Here is a 24,730-nt window from a genome sequence, read left to right on the forward strand (position 1 = left end):
TTGTGATAGACAAGAATTTTGGTCCACAATTCAATTAAGCATAAATTTCCATACACAATGTTCAACTTTGATCTTAAAACCATAACATGCACTGCAATAACTATTATTAAAATGAAGTTGCTGGGTAAACAAACAGGTGAAGAGAAATCATGTTTGGGTTACACTGTTCTTTCATTGTCAGGGTTTAACAGAATCATATCAGCCATTCCGAATCAGAACAGATGCGTTTAATAGAACCAGAATCATAAACCAGCCATTCCGAATTAGAACATGTGTTTAATAGAACCAGAATCATATCAGCCATTCCGAATCAGAACAGATGTGTTTAATAGAACCAGAATCATATCAGCCATTCCGAATCAGAACAGATGTGTTTAATAGAACCAGAATCATATCAGCCATTCCGAATCAGAACAGATGCGTTTAATAGAACCAGAATCATAAACCAGCCATTCCGAATCAGAACAGATGTGTTTAATAGAACCAGAATCATATCAGCCATTCCGAATCAGAACAGATGCGTTTAGTAAATCAGGATGCAGTATTCCATATACCTACAGCATTCTTCGGTCTTCAGTGACCACATACCAAAAGCAACACCATGCTCTTACACACAAGTTAATGCTTCCTTCCACTGACAAAACTGATGAATATTAGGACTTGATAGCTTGTTATGTAATTCTGTACATTTCAAAGACAAAGATAGCCACAGAAGTTTGTGATTCATTGTGTACATATTATGCAGTGAGTGGGCAGCTTACATGTAATTTAATGTGACATGTGGCCATCAAGTTTTTCAAATCATTCGTACGTCAGGGTTGGGGTCAATTGCCATTTCATTTCAATTCCACATTTTTCTCACATTGAATTTTTTTTTATTTGGAATTTCAGTTCACTTCCTGAATTGAAATGGGATTGACCCCAACCCTGGCTGAGTGAGTGGGGTCCCCTCTAAAAGCATGCATGCCTGCCAGCCAAATATTTTATAAAAAAATAAATTAAAAAAAGTCTAACATCATATAGATGCCTCCCAAATGGAACACTATGCCCCATGGGACCCTGGTCAAAAGCGTCGCACTATATAGGGAATAGGGTACCATTTGGGATACACAGTAAATCCACCCGCTGGTCTGGCCAATGGGGGTAGAGGAAGGAAGTTCTGGGACTGTAGTTCACAAGGGGTGTATTCATTAGTCACACATCAGGTTCTACAACGGAAACAACAGTTTATATTGGATAAATTCACATAGGTGTGTCCCCCTCCCCGTTTCATTCCTTTTAGATCCTAATGAATACACCCCTGGACTCACTAGTACATTCAAATACACATCAGACATTGTGTGAACATGCCACTTATCTTAACCAGACTATAGTAAAAAAAAAAAAACATACAAATCCCTTCCTGAGACTACTTAGTTTACACAGGCAGCCCAATTCTGATCTTTTGACCAATTATTGGCAAAATACCTGATCTGATTGGTCAAAAGACCAATTAGTGTAAAAAGATAAGAATTAGGGCTGCCTGTGTAAACACATATCCTTAGCAGTGTTTCCCCTATATTCATTTACTTGCCGCCACTCCAACAAAAACCACAACAACAAAAAACAGGAGAATCAAAAATTCCCAAAATGTCATGGTATGGAGTCCCCATTGATTCTGTTATAATGTTTGATCAGATAGCACAAGAACACAGCATGGCAAAAATCTGTAGCATTGTAGGAAATTAGCTTTAAAAACAGCTACATTTTGTCTGCAAACAAGAGGACGGTCTCTAAAATGTGTGGACGGAGATTTCTCTTCTTCACTTTAAGGAAAAATGTAAGAGCTTGAACTTTTTATTTTATTTTTTATAACCATTCACTTCTTTGACAATATGTTATTTTCTTAGAACAGGTATTAAAAAAAAGAGAACAATTTTGATATCTACAGTAAGATGCATTGTGATTCTTCTTTTTTTCTTTTGCGACACACAAGACATAAGAGTGACATCATATAGAACCCCCCCTTCTCCAGGGAACTCAGTCGGGGTCTCAATTTACTGTTGCTAGGTAGAATAGTAGATTACACCAAGGTGGAATTACAAAATGTTAGTTGTGCATCAGCAGTTTTTCCCTTTTCATGTCCGTCCGTCACTGACAGTCACTCAATTAGCCCATATCAGCTAAAAATGTTTAGATTGGTAAATTAGTCCAGCCAGCTATCTAAACTTGTAGTAATCATGGTGGAATTACTGACCAGGGGGGCCTCCATTGATTTTGTTAATTACTCAGATATCATATTTAAAAACTACAAATATTTATCTCCACCCTATGGCAAAATGTGTAGAAATCGCAGGAAATTAGCTGTAAAACTGAAACATGTTCTCTCTGCCCCATTGCATTTTTTTAAAATTAGAATTGCATGAAATTTGTTATAAAATTGAAAAAAATGTTCTCACCGCCCCATGGCAAAATGTGTAGAATTGCAGCAAACTTGCTTTAAAACTGCAGTATTTTCTCTTCGCCCCAAGGCAAAATGTGTAGAATTGCAGGAAATAAACTAAAACATACATTCTTTCTCTCCGCTGTCAAGAAGGGTGCCACAAAAATGTTTTCCTCGCAAGGGGGGGGGTCATCAAAATTTCACTTAGGGCCCCCAAAAGGATAGGGCCGGCTCTGATTGCATGTGTGGGTATGGATGTGGGTATGCAGACCCATGAACCACTACGGCCCCTCATAATGAGTTCCGATTTCTTTGTGGCCCCCACCCCATTAAAGTTTCCCATCCCTGATATAGAGTGACATTGTCTCAATTTTGGTTCAAGAGAGAGAAGTAAAAAATAAAAAAATATAAAAACTGCTGCATTCAGGGGAAAAAAAGAAGTTTTTACCTGCAAACAAAATGAATAAATGCTTGGTTCTGGAAATTACCAGACACAGTTCCCATGTATTATTCTACAGTGCTATTAGAAATTATATATTTATACATTTATGTAGAAACATGTCATCATGTTATTTTCAGACATGTTTATTCTTCTGCCCAGTTGTCAAGAAGGGCTGTTCATTTTATGGTGGTCAAGGAAGGGAAATCCTTTGCTCGAATGCTTTTTAAATAAAAAGTAAAGTGCAAAATAAAAGGCTTTAGTTGTTGTTTTACTCAGGGCTGGTGTTGGGGGTTTCCTGTTAGGGGGTTGGTAGTTCCTGTTAGGGGGTTGGTAGTTTCCTGTTAGGGGGTTGGTAGTTCCTGTTAGGGGGTTGGTAGTTCCTGTTAGGGGGTTGGTAGTTCCTGTTAGGGGGTTGGTAGTTCCTGTTAGGGGGTTGGTAGGTAGGTAGTTTCCTGTTAGGTGGTTGGTAGTTCCTGTTAGGGGGTTGGTAGTTAGGTAGTTTCCTGTTAGGGGGTTGGTAGTTAGGTAGTTTCCTGTTAGGGGGTTGGTAGTTTCCTGTTAGGGGGTTGGTAGTTTCCTGTTAAGGGGTTGGTAGTTAAGTAGTTTCCTGTTAGGGGGTTGGTAGTTCCTGTTAGGGGGTTGGTAGTTAGGTAGTTCCTGTTAGGGGGTTGGTACAGTAGGTAGGTTGTTTCCTGTGAAGAGGTTGGTAATGTAGGTAGATTTAAACGTAGCACGTCTCCACCTATATCTTCTCCTTAGACTGCGAGGAAGCCTCTAGTTCAGGGTGAGAGGCGTTGGGCCGGACTGTTACCAGCGGTCCTCCTCCGTGGATGGAGTGGAGAAAGTTCCACGTCTCCTCAGAGATCTGTCCCGAGTCAGCTCCTTGAGGGAGTAAGTAGCACACAGATTTAACGAGACTGAAATAACGTAAACATATTAGTAGCTTTTCAGAAGAATCTAATCTTGATCAAGTGTGTGTCCACTACAGTTCCATCAGCCTCACAACGATAGGCCATTGTATTAGCAGGGAGATTTAGAGAAGACAGAAGAGTTGACTGGGTCAGGCTGTTACCTTGTCTGAGTGTTAGATGGCCATTCTTGTTGATCGCGATCTTAGAGTTATCGATTGGTCCCGGTGGATCTGCAAGGGAGAGGGAAATAAATTATTAATGACACATAAAATGTAGTCCGAAGGCAGCCTAATATAGCATTTTATAGCACTCCTTTCAACAGCTGGAGGTGGAGACTCCAAATTACACCAACTACTCTATCTATACAGCAGTATGTAGACGCCCCTTCAAATGAGTGGATTTGGCTACTTCAGCCACACAATCTCCATAGACAAACATTGGAGGTATAATGGCCTTTACTGAAGAGCACAGTGACTTTCAACTTGGCACCGTTATAGGATGCCACCTTTCCAACAAGTCAGTTCATAAAATTTCTGCTCTGCCCGAGCTGCCACGGTCAACTGTAAGTGCTGTTATTGTGAAGTGGAAACATCTAGGAGCAACAACGGCTCAGCCGCGAAGTGGTAGGCCACACAAGCACACAGAAAGGGACCTCTGAGTCCTGAACCGCGTAGCGCATAAAAATCATCTTTCCTCGGTTGCAACACTACCAAGTTCCAAACTGCCTCTGGAACCAACGTCAGCACAAGAACTGTTCGTCAAGAGCTTCATGAAATGGGTTTCCAAGGCCGAGCAACCGCACACAAGCCTAAGATCACCATGCACAATGCCAAGCGTCGACTAGAATGGTGTAAAGCTCGATGCCATTGAACTCTGGAGCAGTGGACACGCGATCTCTGGAGTGATGAATCACGCTTCACCATCTGGCAGTCCGACGGACAAATCTGGGTTTAGCAGATGCCAGGAGAACACGACCTGCCCGAATGCATAGTGCCAACTGTAAAGTTTGGTGGAGGAGGAATAATGGTCTGGGGCTGTTTTGTTATGGTTCGGACTAGGCCCCTTAGTTCCAGTGAAGGGAAATCTTAACGCTACAGCATACAATGTCATTCAAATCAAATGTTATTTGTCATATGCGCCGAATACAACAGGTGTAGACCTTACAGTGAAGTGCTAACTTACAAGCCCTTAACCAACAATGCAGTTCAAGAAAAATAAGTGTAAAGTAAAAACTAAATAGTTAAAGAGCAGCAGTACAATAACAGTAGTGAGGCTAAATACAGGGGGCACCGGTTAGTCGACGTAATTGAGGTAATATGTACATGTAGGTAGAGTTAAAGTGAAGGAAGGTTGGCCCCAGTGATGTACTGGGACGTACGCACTACCCTCTGTAGTGCCTTAGGTGATGCAACCAGTCAGGATGCTCTCGATGGTGCAGCTGTAGAACTTTTTAAGGATCTGAGGACCCATGCCAAATCTTTTCAGTCTCCTGAGGGGGAATAGGCTTTGTCGTGCCCTCTTCACGACTGTCGGTGTGTTTGGACCATGATAGTTTGTTGGCGATGTGGACACCAAGGAGCTTGAAGCTCTCAACCTGCTCCACTACAGCCCCGTCGATGAGAATGGGGGTGTGCTCGGCCCTCCTTTTCCTGTAGTCCACAATCATCTAATTTGTCTTGATCACGTTGAGGGAGAGGTTGTTGTCCTTGCACCACACGGCCAGGTCTCTGACCTCCTGCCTATAGGCTGTCTCGTTGTTATCGGTGATCAAGCCTACCACTGTTGTGTCATCGACAAAGTTAATGATGGTGTTGGAGTCGTGCCTTGCAGTTCAGTTATGAGTGAACAGGGAGTACAGGAGGGGACTGAGCACGCACCCCTGAGGGGCCCCTGTGTTGAGGATCAGCGTGACGGATGCGTTGTTACCTACCCTTACCACCTGGGGGCGGCCCGTCAGGAAGTCCAGGATCCAGTTACAGATGGAGGTGTTTAGTCCCAGGGTCCTTAGCTTAGTGATGAGCTTTGAGGGCACTATGGTGTTGAATGCTGAGCTATAGTCAATGAATAGCATTTTCACGTAGGTGTTCCTTTTGTCCAGGTGGGAAAGGGCAGTGTTGAGTGCAATAGAGATTGCGTCATCTATGGATCTGTTGGGGCGGTAGGCAAATTGGAGTGGGTCTAGGGTTTCTGGGATCATGGTGTTAATGTGAGCCATGACCAGCCTTTCAAAGCACTTTATGGCTACAGACCTGAGTGCTACGGGTCAGTAGTCATTTAGGCAGGTTACCTTAGTGTTCTTGGGCACAGAGACTATGCTGATCTGCTTGAAACATGTTGGTATTACAGACTTAGTCAGGGACAGGTTGAAAATGTCAGTGAAGATTACTTGCCAGTTGGTCAGCGCATGGTCAGCGCAGCGCATGATCACACAGTCATCCGGAACAGCTGATGCTCTCATGCATGCTTCAGTGTTGCCTCGAAGCGAGCATAGAAATAATTTCTCTCTTCTGGTAGGCTCGTGTCACTGGGCAGCTCGCGGCTGTGCTTCCCTTTGTAGTCTAATAGTTTGCAAGCCCTGCCACATCCGACGAGCGTCGGAGCCGGTGTAGTATGATTCAATCTTAGTCCTGTATTGACGCTTTTGAGGGTTCGTCTGAGGGCATAGCGGGATGTCTTATAAATGTCTGGGTTAGAGTCCCGCTCCTTGAAAGCGGCAGCTCTACCCTTTAGCTCAGTCTGGATGTTGCCTGTAATCCATGGCTTCTGGTTGGGGTATGTACGTACGGTCACTGCGGGGGACGTCATCGATTATTGATGAAGCCAGTGACTGATGTGGTGTACTCCTCAATGCCATCGGAAGAATCCCAGAACATATTCCAGTCTGTGCAGCAAAACAGTCCTGTAGCTTAGCATCTGTGTCATCTGACCACTTCCGATTTGAGCGAGTTACTGGTACTTCCTGCTTTAGTTTTTGCTTATAAGCAGGAATCAGGAGGATATAATTATGATCAGATTTGCCAAATGGAGGGCGAGGGAGAGCTTTGTACGCATCTCTGTGTGTGGAGTAAAGGTGGTCCAGAGTTTTTTTTCTCCTCCGGTTGCACATGTGACATGCTGATAGAAATGAGGTAAAACTGATTTAAGTTTCCCTGCATTAAAGTCCCCGGCCACTAGGAGCGCCACCTCTGGATGAGTGTTTTCCTGTTTGATTATGGCCTTATACAGCTCGTTGAGTGCGGTCTTAGTGCCAGCATCGGTTTGTGGTGGTAGATAGATAGTTACGAAAAAATATAGATGAAAACTCTCTTGGTAAATAGTGTGGTCTACAGCTTATCATGAAATACTCTACCTCAGGCGACCTTGACACTTCCTTAATATTAGATTTCGTGCACCAGCTGTTATTGACAAATAGACACAGACTTCCACCCCTTGTCTTACCGGAGGCAGCGTAAACCCAGCCAGCTGTATGTTATCCATGTCGTTGTTCAGCCACGACTCAGTGAAACATAAGATATTACAGTTTTGAATGTCCCATTGGTAGGATATTCGTGATCGTAGCTTGTCTATTTTGTTATCCATTTGTACGTTAGCTAATAGGACTGATGGTAGAGGCAGATTACCCACTCGCCGTCGGATCCTTACAAGGCACCCCGACCTACGTCCCGATATCTCCGTCTCTTTCTCCTGCGAATGACGATGTCTGAAGTAAATCCTTTGCATCCGATTCGTTAAAAGAAAAAAATCTTTGTCCAGTACGAGGTGAGTAATCTCTGTCCTGATATCTAGAAGGACTTTTTGGTCATAAGAGACGGTGAAAGAAACATTATGTACAAAATAAGTTACAAAAACACGCACGATTGGTTAAGAGCCCTTACAACGGCAGCCATCTCCTCCGGTGCCATTATTGGTGCCATTATTTATTCTAGACCATTCTGTGCTTCCAACTTTGTGGCAACAGTTTGGGGAAGGCCCTTTCCTGTTTCAGCATGAGAAGTCCCCTGGTGCACAAAGCGAGGTCCATACAGAAATGGTTTGTCGAGATCGAACACCTTTGGGATGAATTGGAACGCCGACTGCGAGCCAGGCCTAATCGCCCAACATCAGTGCCCGACCTCACTAGTGTTCTTGTGGCTGAATGGAAGCAAGTCCCCTACAGCAATGTTCCAACAGTGGAGGCTGTTGTAGTAGCAAAGGGGGGACCAATTCCCTTTTAATGCCCATGATTTTGGAATGAGATGTTCGACATGCAGGTGTCCACATACACTACATGACCAAAAGTATCTGTTTAGCCAATCACCATGGTCCTTTCCCTTGACAAAGCCCTCCCACTCTCTGAACCAACCACTCACCATTGTCCTTTCCCTTGACAAAGCCCTCCCACTCTCTGAACCAACCACTCACCATTGTCCTTTCCCTTGACAAAGCCCTCCCACTCTCTGAACCAACCACTCACCATTGTCCTTTCCCTTGACGAAGCCCTCCCACTCTCTGAACCAACCACTCACCATTGTCCTTTCCCTTGACGAAGCCCTCCCACTCTCTGAACCAACCACTCACCATTGTCCTTTCCCTTGACGAAGCCCTCCCACTCTCTGAACCAACCACTCACCATTGTCCTTTCCCTTGACAAAGCCCTCCCACTCTCTGAACCAACCACTCACCATGGTCCTTTCCCTTGACGAAGCCCTCCCACTCTCTGAACCACTGCATGCTGATGCAGTAGATGATCACTGGAGACTCCTCCTCTTGGAACGCCTTGTTCAGCTGAACAGAGGAAGGAAGAGAGGGGATGGGGGGAGAGAGGATGGGGGGAGAGAGGAGATGGGAGGAGAGAGGAAGAGAGGGGATGGGGGGGAGAGAGGAGATGGGAGGAGAGAGGAAGAGAGGGGATGGGGGGAGAGAGGAGATGGGAGGAGAGAGGAAGAGAGGGGATGGGGGGGAGAGAGGAGATGGGAGGAGAGAGGAAGAGAGGGGATGGGGGAGAGAGGAAGAGAGGGGATGGGGGGAGAGAGGAAGAGAGGGGATGGGGGGAGAGAGGAGATGGGAGGAGAGAGGAAGAGAGGGGATGGAGGGAGAGAGGAAGAGAGAGGATGGAGGGAGAGAGGAAGAGAGGGGATGGAGGGAGAGAGGATGGGGGAGAGAGGAGATGGGGGAGAGAGGGGATGGGGGGAGAGAGGGGATGGGGGAGAGAGGGGATGGGGGGAGAGAGGGGATGGGGGAGAGAGGGGATGGAGGGTGCGTTAGTGCTGGGGTGGAAAAAAATCCTGCAAAGGAAAGGATCCGTGAAAGGCCTTACCCGGATAAACATGTCCAGCTCTGTCCTGCGCCTCTTCTCCAGCTTCTCAATCTCGGTCTGACAAGTGTGACACACGTACAGGTGGTTGACAGCAGGCCCGCCTCCGTACCTAGACAACAAACCAATCACAGATTAGTAACACACCTTGACCAGACCAATCACAGCTTAGTAACACACCTTGACCAGACCAATCACAGATTAGTAACACACCTTGTCAGACCAATCACAGATTAGTAACACACCTTGTCAGACCAATCATGGCTTAGTAACAACTTGTCAGACCAATCATGGCTTAGTAACACACATTGACAGATCATGCACAGCTTAGTAACAGAACTTGACAGACCAATCAGAGCTCAGTAACAGAACTTGACAGACCAATCAGAGCTCAGTAACACACCTTGACAGACCAATCAGAGCTCAGTAACAGAACTTGACAGACCAATCAGAGCTCAGTAACACACCTTGGCAGACCAATCACAGCTTAGTAACACCTTGACCAGAGAACCACAGTCCCAGAATTCAGTCCTTGAAACACAGCTCAGTGAATAAACCTCCCCTTAGCCGCATCGTCTCGCTCTCTGACGTAAGACGATGCTCCTAGCCCGTAAAAATACACGACTTTATCAACTATGGGTACGGTTAAACACTGTGAATAACTCTCGATTAATATAGTTTGATTAAAACATTGTACGCAAAGAAAAAGGATTTCCCTAACAATCCTGTTTTAATACTCCTCCATGTAAAAACGTAGTGAATCCCACTTAATGACGGTATGGTGTCGCTGTATGAAACTGACCTGCTGTAGAGGTGGTCCCACGCGTTCTGCGGCAGCATCACTACCAGGTCATCGATGAACACTGCCTTGGCAGGCGGCACGCCTGATAACACAACATTTAAAATGATCCTCATCACAAGTCATTATGGGTAATGGGTACCACCTAACATTAACCTCACCCAATATCTCTGGAAACATGGATTCATTTTGTCCCCCCCCCCCCCCCCCCCAGTTGCTTAGACAGTTGAGCAATTGACTGACTGGCTGGCTGGCAGACTGGCTGACTGGCTGTCTGACAGACTGGCTGGCTGGCTGGCTGGCTGGCTGGCTGGCTGTCTGGCTGGCTGGCTGGCTGATTCAGATAGAGATAAAGATATATAAATGTCTGATAGAGACAGACATGGATAGTTGGAAAGATAAATGCCCATAGCCCCGTACCTCCGTGTGAGCAGAGGAAGTCGTCATTGGAGATAGGTCCAGGCTCAGCGAAGGTCTTGAACTTGTTGAGCCACTGTCTGGAGACGTAGAACTGTAGCAGACTGGGCTCCGTCACGCCGAGGAGACCCGTCACCCTCCTCCTCTCCTTCAGCGCCTCTTCGTTGCTCTTCCTGGAGGGACACAAACAGTACACATTAGTAACCGTGAGCTAAATAAACTAAATGGACGTGGTCTGTACAACACAGCACGGCAACTTCCTGTTTACAGAAAACGATTTATCTGCTAAAACGGGCACTTCCTCCAGAGAGAGCTCAAATCCTGGCAGATTAGAATTCTGTTGCTGCTGTTAATGTCTAGAGGAAGGATGTCGCCCCACTGTGTAGGATTAAGTCTTATAATTGTTCTTAGTGTGGTGGTTTTATGCTGTGTTGCTTTGTGTGATAGAAGAGGAGGATGTATAATACCACTCCTAGAGGACGTAGTTCTATAATACCACTCCTAGAGGATGTAGTTCTATAATACCACTCCTAGAGGATGTAGTTCTATAATACCACTCCTAGAGGATGTAGTTCTATGATACCACTCCTAGAGGATGTAGTTATATGATACCACTCCTAGAGGACGTAGTTCTATAATACCACTCCTAGAGGACGTAGTTCTATAATACCACTCCTAGAGGACGTAGTTCTATAATACCACTCCTAGAGGACGTAGTTCTATAATACCACTCCTAGAGGACGTAGTTCTATAATACCACTCCTAGAGGACGTAGTTCTATAATACCACTCCTAGAGGACGTAGTTCTATAATACCACTCCTAGAGGACGTAGTTCTATAATACCACTCCTAGAGGACGTAGTTCTATAATACCACTCCTAGAGGACGTAGTTCTATAATACCACTCCTAGAGGACGTAGTTCTATAATACCACTCCTAGAGGACGTAGTTCTATAATACCACTCCTAGAGGACGTAGTTCTATAATACCACTCCTAGAGGACGTAGTTCTATAATACCACTCCTAGAGGACGTAGTTCTATAATACCACTCCTAGAGGACGTAGTTCTATAATACCACTCCTAGAGGACGTAGTTCTATAATACCACTCCTAGAGGACGTAGTTCTATAATACCACTCCTAGAGGATGTAGTTCTATAATACCACTCCTAGAGGATGTAGTTCTATGATACCACTCCTAGAGGATGTAGTTCTATGATACCACTCCTAGAGGATGTAGTTCTATGATACCACTCCTAGAGGATGTAGTTATATGATACCACTCCTAGAGGATGTAGTTATATGATACCACTCCTAGAGGATGTAGTAATATGATACCACTCCTAAGGTGTGTTGGTTATATGATACCACTCCTAGGTGTGTTGGTTATATAATACCACTCCTAGGTGTGTTGGTTATATGATACCACTCCTAAGGTGTGTTGGTTATATGATACCACTCCTAAGGTGTGTTGGTTCTATAATACCACTCCTAGAGGATGTAGTTCTATAATACCACTCCTAGGTGTGTTGGTTATATGATACCACTCCTAGAGGATGTAGTTCTATAATACCACTCCTAGGTGTGTTGGTTATATGATACCACTCCTAGGTGTGTTGGTTATATAATACCACTCCTAGAGGATGTAGTTCTATAATACCACTCCTAGGTGTGTTGGTTATATAATACCACTCCTAGAGGATGTAGTTCTATAATACCACTCCTAGGTGTGTTGGTTATATAATACCACTCCTAGAGGATGTAGTTCTATAATACCACTCCTAGAGGATGTAGTTATATGATACCACTCCTAGGTGTGTTGGTTATATGATACCACTCCTAGGTGTGTTGGTTATATAATACCACTCCTAGAGGATGTAGTTCTATAATACCACTCCTAGGTGTGTTGGTTATATAATACCACTCCTAGAGGATGTAGTTATATGATACCACTCCTAGGTGTGTTGGTTATATGATACCACTCCTAGAGGATGTAGTTATATAATACCACTCCTAGGTGTGTTGGTTATATGATACCACTCCTAGGTGTGTTGGTTATATGATACCACTCCTAGGTGTGTTGGTTATATAATACCACTCCTAGGTGTGTTGGTTATATGATACCACTCCTAGGTGTGTTGGTTATATGATACCACTCCTAGGTGTGTTGGTTATATAATACCACTCCTAGGTGTGTTGGTTATATGATACCACTCCTAGGTGTGTTGGTTATATGATACCACTCCTAGGTGTGTTGGTTATATGATACCACTCCTAGAGGATGTAGTTCTATAATACCACTCCTAGAGGATGTAGTTCTATGATACCACTCCTAGAGGATGTAGTTCTATGATACCACTCCTAGAGGATGTAGTTCTATGATACCACTCCTAGAGGATGTAGTTCTATGATACCACTCCTAGGTGTGTTGGTTATATAATACCACTCCTAGAGGATGTAGTTCTATGATACCACTCCTAGAGGATGTAGTTCTATGATACCACTCCTAGGTGTGTTGGTTATATAATACCACTCCTAGAGGATGTAGTTCTATAATACCACTCCTAGGTGTGTTGGTTATATAATACCACTCCTAGAGGATGTAGTTATATGATACCACTCCTAGAGGATGTAGTTCTATAATACCACTCCTAGAGGATGTAGTTCTATAATACCACTCCTAGGTGTGTTGGTTATATAATACCACTCCTAGAGGATGTAGTTATATGATACCACTCCTAGAGGATGTAGTTCTATGATACCACTCCTAGAGGACGTAGTTCTATAATACCACTCCTAGAGGACGTAGTTCTATAATACCACTCCTAGAGGACGTAGTTCTATAATACCACTCCTAGAGGATGTAGTTCTATGATACCACTCCTAGAGGATGTAGTTCTATGATACCACTCCTAGAGGATGTAGTTCTATGATACCACTCCTAGAGGATGTAGTTATATGATACCACTCCTAGAGGATGTAGTTATATGATACCACTCCTAAGGTGTGTTGGTTATATGATACCACTCCTAGGTGTGTTGGTTATATAATACCACTCCTAGGTGTGTTGGTTATATGATACCACTCCTAAGGTGTGTTGGTTCTATAATACCACTCCTAGAGGATGTAGTTCTATAATACCACTCCTAGGTGTGTTGGTTATATGATACCACTCCTAGAGGATGTAGTTCTATAATACCACTCCTAGGTGTGTTGGTTATATGATACCACTCCTAGGTGTGTTGGTTATATAATACCACTCCTAGAGGATGTAGTTCTATAATACCACTCCTAGGTGTGTTGGTTATATAATACCACTCCTAGAGGATGTAGTTCTATAATACCACTCCTAGAGGATGTAGTTATATGATACCACTCCTAGGTGTGTTGGTTATATGATACCACTCCTAGGTGTGTTGGTTATATAATACCACTCCTAGAGGATGTAGTTCTATAATACCACTCCTAGGTGTGTTGGTTATATAATACCACTCCTAGAGGATGTAGTTATATGATACCACTCCTAGAGGATGTAGTTATATAATACCACTCCTAGGTGTGTTGGTTATATGATACCACTCCTAGGTGTGTTGGTTATATGATACCACTCCTAGGTGTGTTGGTTATATGATACCACTCCTAGGTGTGTTGGTTATATGATACCACTCCTAGGTGTGTTGGTTATATGATACCACTCCTAGGTGTGTTGGTTATATGATACCACTCCTAGGTGTGTTGGTTATATGATACCACTCCTAGGTGTGTTGGTTATATAATACCACTCCTAGGTGTGTTGGTTATATGATACCACTCCTAGGTGTGTTGGTTATATGATACCACTCCTAGAGGATGTAGTTCTATAATACCACTCCTAGAGGATGTAGTTCTATGATACCACTCCTAGAGGATGTAGTTCTATGATACCACTCCTAGAGGATGTAGTTCTATGATACCACTCCTAGAGGATGTAGTTCTATGATACCACTCCTAGGTGTGTTGGTTATATAATACCACTCCTAGAGGATGTAGTTCTATGATACCACTCCTAGAGGATGTAGTTCTATGATACCACTCCTAGAGGATGTAGTTATATGATACCACTCCTAGGGTGTGTTGGTGTTTATTACTTGTAGAACAGAACGTAGGCCTCAGCGTTCTGGACGCAGGATTCTGACACCTCGGTGACGCTCTGGTCGTCAAACTCATACCACAGGTTGTTCAGGTCATTCCTACAGTAGGCTATGTAGTGGCCACCTGGCGAGAGTAGGAGGAGGGAGAGGAGGAAGAGAAAAGAGGTTAACGAGAAAAGGATAACAATCCCCACGACATTTTACATTTTAGTAATTTTAGCAGATGCTCTTATCCAGAGCGACTTACAGTAGTGAATGCATACATTTCATAATTATTTTTTTTCTTTCTCCGTACTGGTCCCCCGTGGGAATCGAACCCACAACCCTGGCGTTGCAAACACCATGCTCTACCAACTGAGCCACAGGGGACCGTGAAGTTGATTACATAAAAAAAAAAAAAATGTTAAAAAATGTTGAAAGCCCTCAAGGTCTATCCGTCAATCCAGATCCCTCTGTCTACCTCCCTAGAACAGACCTCAGAGGGGGGGGGGGGGGGGGGGGTGGCCTGAACCAACACTCACTGCTGGCGGTGCCATGGTGACAGATGACGGACAGCAGGTCGTAGGAGGTGGTGTGGGCGGAGCTGTCCTTGGCCAGGAAGGGCTGCAGGTCCAGGCCCTCCAATGGGAAAGAGACGTGAGTCCCGATCTTAGTGGAGAACATCAGCTCGTGTCTAAACCGCTTCAGGTGGATACACAAGATCTGGAAAGGGAATTAAAACAAAATGGATTTAATAATTATATTGAATTGAAAGTGTAACTGAGTAATACCTCCCCTGGTTTAGTAGCAGGTAGCCTAGCGATTAGAGCGGCGGGCCACTAACCCGAAAGGTGAAAACTCTGTCGATGCGCCCTTGAGCAAAACACTTAACCCTAATTTGCTCCAGGGACGCTGTAATACTATGACTGACCCTGTATAAAAACACAATTCACTGCACCTATCTGATGTATGTGACAATAAATCACATACACTTCATGGCCAAAAGTATGTGGACACTTTGCTCGTCGAACATCTCATACAAAATCATGGGCATTAAAAGGGAATTGGTCCCCCCTTTGCTACTACAACAGCCTCCACTGTTGGAACATTGCTGTAGGGGACTTGCTTCCATTCAGCCACAAGAACATTAGTGAGGTCGGGCACTGATGTTGGGCGATTAGGCCTGGCTCGCAGTCGGCGTTCCAATTCATCCCAAAGGTGTTCAATAGGGTTGAAGTCAGGGCTCTGTGCAGGCCAGTCAAGTTCTTCCACACCGATCTGAACAAACCATTTCTGTATGGACCTCGCTTTGTGCACGAGGGCATTGCCATGCTGAAACAGGAAAGGGCCTTCCCCAAACTGTTGCCACAAAGTTGGAAGCATAGAATCATCCAGAATGTCATTGTATGCTGTAGCGTTAAGATTTCCCTTCACTGGAACTAAGGGGCCCGAACCATGAAAAACAGCCCCAGACCATTATTCCTCCTCCACCAAACTTTACAGTTGGCACTATGCATTCGGGCAGGTCGCGTTCTCCTTGCATCCGCCAAACCCAGATTCGTCCGTCGGATTGCCAGATGTTGTGAGCTACCACTTCGCGGCCGAGCAGTTGTTGCTTCTAGACGTTTCCACTTCACAATAACAGCACTTAAGAGTTCACCGGGACATCTAGCTGGGCAGAAATGTGACAAACTAACTTGTGCATTGTTGTAAATCCCTGAGGTCTTCAGTACGGGCCATTCTACTGCCAATGTTTGTCTATGGAGAGTGCATGGCTGTGTGCTAAATTTTATACATGGCAGGTAGCCTAGTGGTTAGACTAGTAATCGAAAGTTTGCGTTGGACTAGTGACCGAAAGGTTGTAAGATCGAATCCCCGAGCTGACAAGGTAACAATCTGTCGTTCTGCCCATGAACAAGGCAGTTAACCCACTGTTCCTAGGCTGTCACTGAAAATAAGAATTTGTTCTTAACTGACCTGCCAAGTTAAATAAAGGTTAAATAAAAAAATTAAAACACACCTGGCTGAAATTGAACCCACTAATTTGAAGGGGTGTCCACATACTTTTGGCCATGTAGTGTATATACAGCTCATTCTGAAAGTATTCAGACCCCTTGACTTTTTCCACATTTTGTTACGTTACAGCCTTATTCTAAAATATATATATTTTTGTCCTCATCAATCTACACACACAAAATGACAAAGCAAAAACAGGATTTTAGAAATGTTTGCAAATGTATAATTTTTTTTATACTGAAATATCACATTTATATAAGTATTAAGACCCTTTACTCAATACTTTGTTGAAGCACCGTTGTCAGCGATTACATCCTTGAGTCTTCTTGGGTATGACGCTACAAGCTTGGCACACCTGTATTTGGGGAGTTTGCGGAGTTTCTCCCATTCTTCTCTGCACATCCTCTCAAGCTCTGTCAGGTTTGATGGGGAGCGTCGCTGCACAGCTATTTTCAGGTCTCTCCAGAGATGTTCGATCGGGTTCAAGTCCAGGCTCTGGCTGGGCCACTCAAAGACTTGTCCTGCATTGTATTGGTTGTGTACTTAGGGTCGTTGTCCTGTTGGAAGGTGAACCTTCGCTCTGGAGAAGGTTCTCATCAAGCATCTCTCTGTACCTTGCTCCATTCATCTTTCCCTCAATTATGACTAGTCTCAGGCCCTGAAGCTAAAACAACATCCCCACAACATGATGCTGCCACCACCATGCTTCACTGTAGGGATGGGTGCCATGTTTCCTCTAGACGTGAGGCTTGGAATTCAGGCCAAAGCGTTCAATCTTGGTTTCATCAGACCAGAGATTCTTGTGTCTTTTGGCAAACTCCAAGCGGGCTGTCATGTGCTGCAGAGATGGTTGTCCTTCTGGAAGGTTCTCCCATCTCCACAGAGGAACTCTGGAGCTCTGTCAGAGTGACCATCGGGTTCTTGGTCACCTCCCTGACCAAGGCCCTTCTCCCCCGATTGCTCAGTTTGGCCAGGCGGCCAGCTCTAGGAAGAGTCTTGGTGGTTCCAAACTTCTTCCATTTAAGAATGATGGAGGCCACTGTGTTCTTGGGGACCTTCAATGCTGCAGAAATGTTTTGGTACCCTTCCCCAGATCTGTGCCTTGACACAATCCTGTCTCGGCTCTCTACGGACAATTCCTTCAACCTCATGGCTTGGTTTTTGCTCTGTCAACTGTGGGACCTTATATAGACAGGTGTGTGCCATTCCAAATCATGTCCAATCAATAGAATTTACCACAGGTGGACTCCAATCAAGTTGTAGAAACATCTCAAGGATGATCAATGGAAACAGGATGCACCTGAGCTCAATTTAGAGTCTCATAGCAAAGGGTCTGAATATGTATGTAAATAAGATATTTCCGTTTTTTATTTTATTCTAAAAACCTGTTTTCGCTTTGTTTTTATGGGGTATTGTGTGTAGATTGATGAGGAAAATAAACTATTTAATCAATTTATGAATAAGGCTGTAACGTAAATTATGTTGGCGGGAAAAAGTCAAGGGGTCTGAATACTTTGCAAATGCACCGTATATACTGTAATATCAGCTGTAATTTGACCATATATACTGTAATATCAGCTGTAATATGACCATATATACTGTAATATCAGCTGTAATATGACCGTATATACTGTAATATCAGCTGTAATATCAGCTGTAATTTGACCGTATATACTGTAATATCAGCTGTAATATGACCGTATATACTGTAATATCAGCTGTAATATCAGCTGTAATTTGACCGTATATACTGTAATATCAGCTGTAATATGACCATATATACTGTAATATCAGCTGTAATATGACCGTATATACTGTAATATCAGCTGTAATATCAGCTGTAATATGACCGTATATACTGTAATATCAGCTGTAATATGACCGTATATACTGTAATATCAGCTGTAATATAAGCTGTAATTTGACCATATATACTGTAATATCAGCTGTAATATCAGCTGTAATATGACCGTATATACTGTAATATCAGCTGTAATATCAGCTGTAATTTGACCATATATACTGTAATATCAGCTGTAATATGACCATATATACTGTAATATCAGCTGTAATATGACCGTATATACTGTAATATCAGCTGTAATATCAGCTGTAATTTGACCATATATACTGTAATATCAGCTGTAATATGACCGTATATACTGTAATATCAGCTGTAATATCAGCTGTAATTTGACCGTATATACTGTAATATCAGCTGTAATATGACCGTATATACTGTAATATCAGCTGTAATATCAGCTGTAATTTGACCGTATATACTGTAATATCAGCTGTAATATGACCGTATATACTGTAATATCAGCTGTAATATCAGCTGTAATTTGACCATATATACTGTAATATCAGCTGTAATATCAGCTGTAATATGACCATATATACTGTAATATCAGCTGTAATATGACCGTATATACTGTAATATCAGCTGTAATATGACCATATATACTGTAATATCAGCTGTAATATGACCATATATACTGTAATATCAGCTGTAATATGACCGTATATACTGTAATATCAGCTGTAATATCAGCTGTAATATGACCGTATATACTGTAATATCAGCTGTAATATCAGCTGTAATATGACCGTATATACTGTAATATCAGCTGTAATATCAGCTGTAATATGACCGTATATACTGTAATATCAGCTGTAATATGACCATATATACTGTAATATCAGCTGTAATATGACCGTATATACTGTAATATCCGCTGTAATATCAGCTGTAATTTGACCGTATATACTGTAATATCAGCTGTAATATCAGCTGTAATATGACCGTATATACTGTAATATCAGCTGTAATATGACCGTATATACTGTAATATCAGCTGTAATATGACCATATATACTGTAATATGAGCCTCGTGGCTTTTCTAAAGTGTTTGAACACTGACCTCTGGTACACTCTGAACTTTACAGAATTTCACTCCGTTCCGTAATCTAGCAGAGAGAAAAATCACAGTCTTAATTAAATCTTTATTCATGTTTCCTGAGTTAAAACCCATGAAGAATTTCCATTCAGTCATCTATGTAATGATTTTACATATAATTCTGTTGTTCAGGTACTCACTTCTTGCATTTCTCACAGCTATACATGTTATCACCTAGGGGGACACAGAAACAACGCCGTCAGCAACGCTCCAGACCGAAACAGGTACCAGAGAGAGAGAGACAGACAGTCAAGGTCCTCACCTTTCAGCTCGTCTCTGGTGAAGAAGGCAGCCAAACAGTCCTGTAAGGTCACCACAGGACCCCACCACCAGCTGGAACACAAGGACATAATCACAACAGTTTTAACGTTAACAGAATAGACTTCACATAAAACTCACTGATGGCTCCGAACAGGGTTGGGTTCAATTCCACTTCGACTCCAGTCAATTCAGGAAGTACACTAAAATTCCAATTCTCTTAAAACACTTTGAATTTGTTTTGAAGTGTTTTGTATTTATTGGAATTGAAATGGAATTGACCCCAACCATGACCCCTACTAACAATGTGTTAATGTTGACCCTGACCCCTACTAACAATGTGTTAATGTTGACCCCAACCCTGACCCCTACTTACAATGTGTTAATGTTGACCCCAACCCTGACTCCTACTTACAATGTGTTAATGTTGACCCCAACCCTGACTCCTACTAACAATGTGTTAATGTTGACCCTGACCCCTACTAACAATGTGTTAATGTTGACCCCAACCCTGACTCCTACTAACAATGTGTTAATGTTGACCCCAACCCTGACCCCTACTAACAATGTGTTAATGTTGACCCCAACCCTGACCCCTACTAACAATGTGTTAATGTTGACCCTGACTCCTACTAACAATGTGTTAATGTTGACCCTGACCCCTACTAACAATGTGTTAATGTTGACCCCAACCCTGACCCCTACTAACAATGTGTTAATGTTGACCCCAACCCTGACCCCTACTAACAATGTGTTAATGTTGACCCCAACCCTGACCCCTACTAACAATGTGTTAATGTTGACCCCAACCCTGACTCCTACTAACAATGTGTTAATGTTGACCCTGACCCCTACTAACAATGTGTTAATGTTGACCCCAACCCTGACCCCTACTAACAATGTGTTAATGTTGACCCCAACCCTGACCCCTACTAACAATGTGTTAATGTTGACCCCAACCCTGACTCCTACTAACAATGTGTTAATGTTGACCCCAACCCTGACCCCTACTAACAATGTGTTAATGTTGACCCCAACCCTGACTCCTACTAACAATGTGTTAATGTTGACCCCAACCCTGACCCCTACTAACAATGTGTTAATGTTGACCCCAACCCTGACCCCTACTAACAATGTGTTAATGTTGACCCCAACCCTGACCCCTACTAACAATGTGTTAATGTTGACCCCAACCCTGACCCCTACTAACAATGTGTTAATGTTGACCCCAACCCTGACCCCTACTAACAATGTGTTAATGTTGACCCCAACCCTGACTCCTACTAACAATGTGTTAATGTTGACCCTGACCCCTACTAACAATGTGTTAATGTTGACCCCAACCCTGACTCCTACTAACAATGTGTTAATGTTGACCCTGACCCCTACTAACAATGTGTTAATGTTGACCCCAACCCTGACCCCTACTAACAATGTGTTAATGTTGACCCCAACCCTGACCCCTACTAACAATGTGTTAATGTTGACCCCAACCCTGACCCCTACTAACAATGTGTTAATGTTGACCCCAACCCTGACCCCTACTAACAATGTGTTAATGTTGACCCCAAACCTGACCCCTACTAACAATGTGTTAATGTTGACCCCAACCCTGACTCCTACTAACAATGTGTTAATGTTGACCCCAACCCTGACCCCTACTAACAATGTGTTAATGTTGACCCCAACCCTGACCCCTACTAACAATGTGTTTATCTGCTTCAACCAGGAAATAGAGTTGTTCCTGGTCGAGTCACATGCTCAGGAAAGACCTCAATACAACACACTTGGTGTTAGCAGACTATCCACTATGAGATATAACCCCTATATATTGACCCCTATGAGATATAACCCCTATATATTGACCTCTAGACAAAACACTTGGTGTTCGCAGACCAGTGGTGGAAAAAGTACCCAATTGTCATACTTGAGTAAAAGTAAAGATACCTTAATGGAAAATGACTCAAGTAAAAGTCACCCTGGTCATCTATAAGTCTCTGCTAGGTAAGGCCCCGCCTTATCTCAGCTCACTGGTCACCATAGCAACACCCACCCGTAGCATACACTCCAGCAGGTATATTTCACTGGTCATCCCCAAAGCCAACTCCTCCTTTGGCCGCCTTTCCTTCCAGTTCTCTGCTGCCAATGACTGGAACGAATTGCAAAGATCACTGAAGCTGGAATCTTATATCTCCCTCACTAACTTTAAGCATCAGCTGTCAGAGCAGCTCACCGATCACTGTACCTGTACACAGCCCATCTGTAAATAGCCCACCCAACTACCTCATCCCCATATTATTACTTACCCTCTTGCTCTTTTGCACCCCAGTATCTCTACTTGCACATCATCATCTGCACATCTATCACTCCAGTATTAATGCTAAATTGTAATTAATTATTGCCTTACCTCCCTAATCTTACTTCATTTGCACACACTGTATATATATTTTTCTATTTTTCTTTTCTATTGTGTTATTGACTGTACGTTTGTTAATGTGTAACTCTGTTGTTGTTTGTGTCGCACTGCTTTGCTTTATCTTGGCCAGGTCGCAGTTGTAAATGAGAACTTCTTCTCAACTGGCCTACCTGGTTAAATAAAAGGTGAAATAAAAAAAAATAAGAATGTGTTCTTAACTGACTTGCTTAGTTAAATAAAATTAAATAAATACAAGTATCAAAAGTAAAAGTATAAATCATTTCAAATTCCTTATATGAAGCAAACCAGATGGCACCATTTTCTTGTTTTTAAATTTACGGAAAGCCAGGGGCACATTCCAACATTCAGACAATTTACAAACAAAGCATGTGTGTTTAGTGAGTCCTCCAGATCAGAGGCAGTAGGGATGACCAGGGATGTTCTCTGTTTAGTGAGTCCTCCAGATCAGAGGCAGTAGGGACGACCAGGGATGTTCTCTGTTTAGTGAGTCCTCCAGATCAGAGGCAGTAGGGATGACCAGGGATGTTCTCTGTTTAGTGAGTCCTCCAGATCAGAGGCAGTAGGGACGACCAGGGATGTTCTCTGTTTAGTGAGTCCTCCAGATCAGAGGCAGTAGGGATGACCAGGGATGTTCTCTGTTTAGCGAGTCCTCCAGATCAGAGGCAGTAGGGATGACCAGGGATGTTCTCTGTTTAGTGAGTCCTCCAGATCAGAGGCAGTAGGGATGACCAGGGATGTTCTCTGTTTAGTGAGTCCTCCAGATCAGAGGCAGTAGGGATGACCAGGGATGTTCTCTGTTTAGTGAGTCCTCCAGATCAGAGGCAGTAGGGATGACCAGGGATGTTCTCTGTTTAGTGAGTCCACCAGATCAGAGGCAGTAGGGACGACCAGGGATGTTCTCTGTTTAGTGAGTCCTCCAGATCAGAGGCAGTAGGGACGACCAGGGATGTTCTCTGTTTAGTGAGTCCACCAGATCAGAGGCAGTAGGGATGACCAGGGATGTTCTCTGTTTAGTGAGTCCTCCAGATCAGAGGCAGTAGGGATGACCTGGGATGTTCTCTGTTTAGTGAGTCCTCCAGATCAGAGACAGTAGGGATGACCAGGGATGTTCTCTGTTTAGTGAGTCCTCCAGATCAGAGGCAGTAGGGATGACCAGGGATGTTCTCTGTTTACTGAGTCCACCAGATCAGAGGCAGTAGGGATGACCAGGGATGTTCTCTGTTTAGTGAGTCCGCCAGATCAGAGGCAGTAGGGATGACCAGGGATGTTCTCTGTTTAGTGAGTCCTCCAGATCAGAGGCAGTAGAGATGACCAGGGATGTTCTCTGTTTAGTGAGTCCTCAGATCAGTACTTTACACCACTGCTGGAGACTATCCACTATAAAAGTGGTAAGGAAGTGTGTGCTGGGGACACAGGGCCTGACATGACTGATCTGTACGGCTTGTCACATTATCTCCTGAGTCAACCTGCTGACTCACACTGCCTCATCACATCGTTCATATCCTTATAACGTTACAGGACTTGTTGATGTACTAAAAACATGTTGTTATTTTGACCGTTATTATGCCTCATTCATAACACTGATCAGGTACGTACCTTTTTTGACGTACTGTAATAACATTCTGTATATAACATAACAAACCTCTTGATGTATTCCATGACGAAGGCCACCCATCCCTGGGCTGCGTAGGCCTCTCCACAGGAGCCGGCCTTGATCAGAGATGTCTGATGGGAGGAGGAGTGGAGTTTAGCCAGGTCCTCCTTACCAGGGATGGGCAGGGACAAGTCCTGGAAGTTCTCGAGGGTCACTGACACCTGGAGGGAAGAGTGATATGTGATTATGAGATGTAAAGATGAGGCAGAATCGCATTAATGGAAACCAAAAGGATGTTCTGAGGGAAGGTCTGGTTGTTGCTAGATATGTTTGAGTTGAGTCGAGGACAATTGTAGCATTTTAGCTAACCCCTTTACCCAACCTTAACCTAATTCTCCTAACCTGCTGGCGCTCATTCTCCTAACCTGCTGGCGCTCATTCTCCTAACCTGCTGGCGCTCATTCTCCTAACCTGCTGCGCTCATTCTCCTAACCTGCTGCGCTCATTCTCCTAACCTGCTGGCGCTCATTCTCCTAACCTGCTGGCCCTCATTCTCCTAACCTGCTGGCGCTCATTCTCCTAACCTGCTGCCCTCATTCTCCTAACCTGCTGCCCTCATTCTCCTAACCTGCTGCCCTCATTCTCCTAACCTGCTGCGCTCATTCTCCTAACCTGCTGCGCTCATTCTCCTAACCTGCTGGCGCTCATTCTCCTAACCTGCTGCGCTCATTCTCCTAACCTGCTGGCCCTCATTCTCCTAACCTGCTGGCCCTCATTCTCCTAACCTGCTGGCCCTCATTCTCCTAACCTGCTGGCCCTCATTCTCCTAACCTGCTGGCCCTCATTCTCCTAACCTGCTGGCCCTCATTCTCCTAACCTGCTGCGCTCATTCTCCTAACCTGCTGCGCTCATTCTCCTAACCTGCTGGCGCTCATTCTCCTAACCTGCTGGCCCTCATTCTCCTAACCTGCTGGCGCTCATTCTCCTAACCTGCTGGCGCTCATTCTCCTAACCTGCTGGCCCTCATTCTCCTAACCTGCTGGCCTCATTCTCCTAACCTGCTGCCCTCATTC

General features: G+C 43.8%; 1 protein-coding gene and 1 non-coding gene across 2 annotated transcripts in view; both read right to left on the bottom strand.

Annotated features, from left to right (window-relative positions):
- Positions 1–459: 459 nt before the first annotated feature.
- LOC106596347 (ubiquitin carboxyl-terminal hydrolase 33) overlaps positions 460–24,730 on the bottom strand; it is a 59,666-nt gene continuing 35,395 nt past the window's right edge. The window contains exons 13-24 of the mRNA XM_082973180.1: positions 23,706–23,878; positions 19,631–19,701; positions 19,509–19,542; positions 19,333–19,378; positions 14,935–15,115; positions 14,411–14,537; positions 10,288–10,457; positions 9,871–9,952; positions 9,072–9,180; positions 8,437–8,539; positions 3,937–4,005; positions 460–3,746 (exon numbers count right to left, since the gene is read on the bottom strand). Of these exons, the coding sequence (XP_082829306.1) occupies positions 3,607–3,746; positions 3,937–4,005; positions 8,437–8,539; positions 9,072–9,180; positions 9,871–9,952; positions 10,288–10,457; positions 14,411–14,537; positions 14,935–15,115; positions 19,333–19,378; positions 19,509–19,542; positions 19,631–19,701; positions 23,706–23,878 (1,305 nt within the window). The 3' untranslated portion in view covers positions 460–3,606. The remainder of the gene's footprint in view (positions 3,747–3,936; positions 4,006–8,436; positions 8,540–9,071; positions 9,181–9,870; positions 9,953–10,287; positions 10,458–14,410; positions 14,538–14,934; positions 15,116–19,332; positions 19,379–19,508; positions 19,543–19,630; positions 19,702–23,705; positions 23,879–24,730) is intronic.
- On the bottom strand, positions 14,709–14,784 carry trnaa-ugc (transfer RNA alanine (anticodon UGC)). The gene has a single exon. It is a non-coding gene; the product is annotated as a tRNA-Ala (tRNA).

Source organism: Salmo salar, chromosome 03 (genome assembly GCF_965601325.2).
Source record: "Salmo salar chromosome 03, fSalSal1, whole genome shotgun sequence".
In the NCBI taxonomy this organism is placed as follows: Eukaryota; Metazoa; Chordata; class Actinopteri; order Salmoniformes; family Salmonidae; genus Salmo; species Salmo salar.